We start from the raw sequence: 6,460 nt of genomic DNA on the forward strand, positions 1-6,460 counted from the left end.
TGAAATTATTTATTTTTATATATTCAAGAAGATCTCCATATACATTCTGTATTATACGACAAACTTTTCAGTTAAAAAAAAAACTACAGCCTAGAACACTATTTCTTTCTCTATTTCTTTCTTTTTTTCTATAAAGTCGTCTCATATTCGGAAACCCCGCCTATATTTCGTCCCTCTCTTTCCTCTTACCATTCACGCAGTACATTATACATAGTATCTAGGACACCTGCGACGCACTGTGACGTTTTCAATATTCTACCATCGGCATCCCGCATGTCTTCCTCAACACTTGCTCGTAGTTGCCTAATTTAAATCGAGTAATCGATTTTCGAGCGTTTGTTCGTCGAGTTGCGTTTACTTAAACACATTATCGGTCTTTGACTCTTTAGTGTTACCTCATTGTAGATAAATTGCATTACGATTCTACATGTTCTGTACTTGTATATATTCTGTGCTTGTATATATATAATTCAAATATTTTAAATATATTATGCATCGTGTTTATTTTTTTAAATATTCTAATTTCATAAACTGTTCATCATATACTTAAAAATAAAATATCTTTCAGCATATATTATTAATTATACCGTTAAAGATATTTAAATAAAAAAGTTATAAAAATTAATTTTTCTAATATTATATATTCGTAATTAATTATTTTCCTCTGAAATGTTCTTAATAATTAATTCTCTATTAAAGTTTGCTTGAAATAATCCAAAAAACAAAATCTAGGACAATTCATATTATTCATAAATTATCGTTGCGAGGAAATTAGGGAGACCGGCGCGATGCTTGACTAATATATATGAAATGACTCATCCTCGCTATCTCGAGAGAGTGGATTATCCGCGAAATAGAAATAGATCGCAATGGGCCGACTGGCTAGCCAAAGACGCCATACCGGTTCCGGTTTAAGCTTCAGTTTAGCCGACTCTCTTTTAATCATCAAAACAATGTTGACGATCGAAAGATGTGCGAAGATGAAAACCAGTCCGATTCTACCATGCGACCAAGTTTATACTGCACTGAAGAAACCTTTTCGGCGAAGAATATTAACATTGTCGATCGAATGCTCACTAATCGAATAAAAATTGCCTACAATCAATCCAAAAAGAATCAACAAAAAAAAAAAAGAAATTTTAAACTTAAGTAATTAAATTCTGATTTTTTTTATTCTAAAAAAAATTTTTTGTAAATAAATCAATATTTTTTAATTGATGTTTAAAATCTATATCTTTTTCTTAATCTCCGTTAATGTATATTTTTACATCTTTTCCTCAATAAATAAAGATTGATTATGTTGAAAGAACTGATGTGACAGATTTGAAATGAGAGAATGAATCGCATCTTCATGAACATACGTTGGTATGTATAATGCTGCATGCCGATTTATGCAATCATCGGGCTTCCGGTTTACGTAGCGAACGAAGAACGTTTCATTCTGTACGCTATTGTACGTGTGGCAGGAGTGTGTACGAGTTGTAAACCGACGACGAGTTGCAAGTCGCGTGCTGAGAGCGGTTCCGAAAGGAAAACACGTGATTCTCGAATTGGTTACAAGCTGCTTCACAAATCGCTAAAGGCACAAAGAAATCAATTAAAAAGTCATAAAACTAAATAAGAAACACATTTAATGTTAAACCTTTAAAATTCAATATGTTTCAAGATTATAGTATAATAATTATTGTATGTATATTTAAAAAATTTGTATACTTTTATTAAAATTGTACTTTAAAGTTTCATATATTAAAATTATTATGACAAAAAATTGTAATATATTAAAAATTTTGAAAAACAAAATATCGACCGATCGGTTTCTGTTACTTTATCTCGATTATCTTTACTTATCATTTACGTGAATCACCCTGTACATATGGCGCGTGTGTGCGGCTTGCTTTAATTATAGACTGGAGCCCTTCTCCTTTCCTTAGCGTCCACCCTCGACACCGCGAAATTGGAAAGGCGACGTCTACGAGGCTGACTATACAGACTCGTTTCTGCAGTATGCGTATGTTCGATTGAGGGTAAGAACAAAATTCGAGAAAAGAACTTGGAAGAGCTTTACGTCGCCTGCACCCTCAAAGTTACCACCCTAAGCTCTAAAGTAATACGGAGTACTTAGCAAAGCAAATACTACAGCTATTAAGAGCTATGCGCAAAGTTTCCTGGCCTAGTAAACTATAGAGTTTCTGCCAAGAACTGAAGAGTGACACGAAATTGTTCAACACTGTCGAAATTGAAATTAAATTCTACTATCATTTTATACAATATTTTTATATATTATTTTATGTAACTATACTATAATATATAATCACAACAATATTATATTATCTAAAATATAACAAATATATACAATGAAGCTCGAAAGAATCTATCAGTGAAAAATGTAAAAAAGTTCATCAGAGCCTACATCAACTATTGCAGAATGCACAAAAATTCTTTATTTTTCGTGTGAATGTAATGAAACAAATAAAATATACGTTTCAACCCTTCAATTCGGGCCCTTATCAATATAAAATATAAATCGAAATTACATAATTAACGCAAATTCCAAGTTGATGATTCCCGACAATTACTTCGTTGTTATTACCCTCTTTTGGTCTTAGTTTTATTTTTATTTCAATATCTACTTGATTTAATTATTTTGACTCTCATTGTATCTCTGACTGTCGACATCACAAGTCCTTTACGTGAAGCCGCGAGAAAACGCTTACACATGCGAGCGGATATAATAGAAAATTCAGACGAATGATTTTAATAACTCTCTAATTTCCGTTTCGTGTTTCTTTTGAAGGACTGCACAGCAAATCTGACAATTTGATGAGCGATGTGATTCTACGTAGTGACGCAATGCATATAACTTCGGTTTTACTTTATGTAAGTTTTATATTATTATTGAATAATGTAATAATTTTGATAATTATTGAGCTATTCATTACATAGTTAATTTAGTATTTGGATAAAAAAGAACGAACTAATTGTCGGGAATCATCAACTTGGAATTTGCGTTAATTATGTAATTTCGATTTATATTTTTATATGTATAAGGACCCGAATTGAAGGGTTAAAACGTATATTTTATTTGTTTTGTTACATTCACACGAAAAATAAAGAATTTTTGTGCATCCGAATAACTGATGTAGGTTCTGATGGGCTTATTTACATTATTCATTATATTATCTCGTATTACTCGTACATATTATTTCTTTTTATATACAATTTTATTGCTTCTAAATTTTTTAAAACGTTTTATCTAAAGAAACGAATTTACTATATTGAGAGCAAAATGGAAAAAACGTGAATGCTTCTAATTTTCAATTCGTCAATATTTACTATGGGTGTGAGGACTATGTTTGAATGGAAAGAAGAGAGAAGGGATCGAGGGAAAGGAAAAACGAGAGAACATCGTGTTTTATGGATTTCGAGTGCATCTCGTCGGGAAAACGAGCCACGTCACATCCGGATGGATGGATCGAAGTGCGTTGTCGAATTATACTTCTCCCTCTCCCTTTCTCTCTCTTTCTCGTAGGATGTGATGCCACCTTGTGTATCCAATTTGCATAATCCTGAGTCAACGCGCGACGCTCTTCCTTAGGGGATACAAGTTGAAAGACTGTCAGTGAGAATAGAGTCCTTATAGTGTTATAAGGAAAACAGACATGACATTTTGAAATTTTATCGAATATTCTCTTTTGCAAGTGTTAATAATTCCGCGTCTTTTCAGAGAACATTAAAATTTAATTATGAAAAAATGTACATAAACAATTTTTAATTTTAGTGCAAGAAAAATTTAAGTGACATGTCGCGCGCGTTGCAAGATGAAATAAGTAATTGAGATAATTTATTATATGTACAAGGATGTAACAAGACGTTGTAATTAACAGCTTTTAATTAATTGCAAACGGCGGAGGAACCGTGTGGAAGCCGGGTACTTAATCGTGCGCGCGGATATAAAACGCGCGTGTCAGAGGTTACGCAAGGCACGATTCTGACCGAATTTTTGCTGTAATGCTTCCGTAAAACGCTAATTAAAATGCTGAATAAAATCCAAGTAATCGTTTTTCTCAAACCAGAAGCACGGATTTATCTTACGATGTTATCGCAAAATATGTTTATTACGCATTATGATGAAGGATCATATCTTGCAAAATGAGATACGCGCATGCCTAAAGCGAGAAGAAATATTTATATGACTTCGGAAAAATTATTATTCAGATATAGTAGCTAAAGATATTACAGTGATACTATAGCCTGTAACGTTTAATTTAAAAATTAGTAAATATTATTTTAATTAAGATAAAAATACATATAAAGGTTATAATATTACGCGCGATAAAAGTATAATATATATGTTGTAATATAATATTAGAATTAAATTATTAAATGAAATTAATAATAGAAACTATAAAAATAATTTTTAAATCAATGCATTTTAAATCAAAATTGAAAAGAATGAAATTTAAAATTTTTGAAGAACTACAGCATAGATAAATGGACAAATATAAATACTTTTATTAAAAACACGTAAAAGTAAATTGAAGGTTTAAGATTATGAAAATAGATATCGAAATATTTTTTAAAGAGAATCAAAACGTGCCGCAAGAGACGTAATCGCGTCTGTTTTTTTCTGCGCGTTATTCTAAATATTTCGAAGAGATGCGGACGGTGATCTATGGTGCACCATACGTACAGTTGCATGGATTTTATCTACGTATTCGAAGCGGGGAAAGAGAGGAGGAGCGAGCTTGTGAGCTTTCTATTTTTAAAGGACTGCGCTCGTGCATGCTGGTTCTTAAATTTACTTCTCCGGAGGAAGATCCGGAGCATCCACGCATCAAATATCAAATCTTTTGAATTTCACATTCCATTATTTTTTTATCTAATATTTTTAATCTAATATTTTCTCCTTTCGCATACAGAACAGTCCATATTCTATCAAATTTGATTAGAAAATATATTTTATGTTTGAAATATTTTATTTATTTATATTTCATTTATATTTTGTGTATTTATTTATATAAGATTATAAAGATCTATTTTGCATATATTGCAACAATAAAATATATTTATTTTTGTTCTACAATTAAAAATAAACCTGGCATTTATATCCTAAGTATTATTATCCTAAGTATTATATTTCCAATAAACACGAACAATGTCATTTCAATTACCTGAAGCGTTCTTAAAGGATTATGTAAATGCTGAATATAATGAACTTCGTCTGAAAATAATGAACTTTTGTACGAAATTTTTAATTATACTCACCATTTGTTGGGCGCTTTTCGGCTTTCGATTTACGTCGATCACTTTTTGATTAGCTGAAATAAAAAAAAATGTGTGTCTTAATTTAGAAGATATTCCTCGTTCATTTAATTGACTAACGGACGCGATAAATTGCATATGCGTGCATACGGCACGTGACTATCGTACCTTATGCACTAATGACTTTAGTGTCGATTTATGTGTTACGGATAACTGTCCAACGCCATAAACGACCCAATACTGTTAGGCGAATCACAGATTTATGTCACCCGTCGTCACTCAACCTTTTTCGCACATTTCAATTTTTATTAATAAAATGTCGCAACACTTATTTAATATAAATGTTTCCTTTCTTTTTTATATTAAATAAATAAATTTAAATAAATAAATAAGAAAATTGTAATACAATATTTATGGATATAATTAATTTAAAAATCTGCAAATATTTCACGAACATTTCAAACTTTGTTTCTTTTTATATTATATAAATATTTTATTTGATTACATTTTAAAAAGAAATGAGAGTGTGCGGAAGATACTTACTGACAGCCTCCACTAAGTCAGCTAACAGGACACCGTCGCAGAGATCAGCCTGGAGATCGGTCACTCTTTTCTTGCAACCCCCTCGTTCCAAATAATAATTAGCCCAATCTGTATAGATCTGGAATCATCAAAAATAATCATACAATAAATAATTATATAAAGTAATATATAATACATATGGATATATTCTAAAATACTACTATTATTATTAGTAAAATAGTAAAATAATAAAATAGTACTATTATTATTACACAATTAAGTAATATTTTCTAAGTCAACAATTATTTTTTTTTTTATTGTCTTGAAACATAAATATATATATATAAATTTCGAAGTAATTTCAATGTTAAGTTCTTCTGTTTAGAATATCTACTTCTCATTTTTATTTTTTGCATCTTAATAAAAATATTTATAAAATGAGTATTTGTGGAATGAGTTAAGTATTTGTTGAAGTACAATGTGAAAAATTGCACGCGCTCTTAATTACGTCGCGTTTTATGCAATGATTGTAGTTGATCGATCGACTCTTGGGATTGTATAATCAATAAAGTAAAGGCGATCATAAAAGAAAAAAAAAGGAGAGAGAGAGAGAGAGAGAGAGAGAGAGAGAGAGAGAGAAATTCATGGTTAAACATTCATGCATGTTAATTTTAAT

General features: G+C 30.6%; 1 protein-coding gene across 1 annotated transcript in view; it reads right to left on the bottom strand.

Moving 5' to 3' along the window:
• Positions 1-6,460, bottom strand: part of LOC108745704 (protein sickie) — a 113,342-nt gene that overhangs the window by 103,531 nt on the left and 3,351 nt on the right. The window contains exons 2-3 of the mRNA XM_018482012.1: positions 5,806-5,923; positions 5,266-5,318 (exon numbers count right to left, since the gene is read on the bottom strand). Of these exons, the coding sequence (XP_018337514.1) occupies positions 5,266-5,318; positions 5,806-5,923 (171 nt within the window). The remainder of the gene's footprint in view (positions 1-5,265; positions 5,319-5,805; positions 5,924-6,460) is intronic.

The sequence above is a fragment of the Trachymyrmex septentrionalis genome, unplaced genomic scaffold (genome assembly GCF_001594115.1).
Source record: "Trachymyrmex septentrionalis isolate Tsep2-gDNA-1 unplaced genomic scaffold, Tsep1.0 scaffold148, whole genome shotgun sequence".
Lineage (NCBI taxonomy): Eukaryota > Metazoa > Arthropoda > Insecta > Hymenoptera > Formicidae > Trachymyrmex > Trachymyrmex septentrionalis.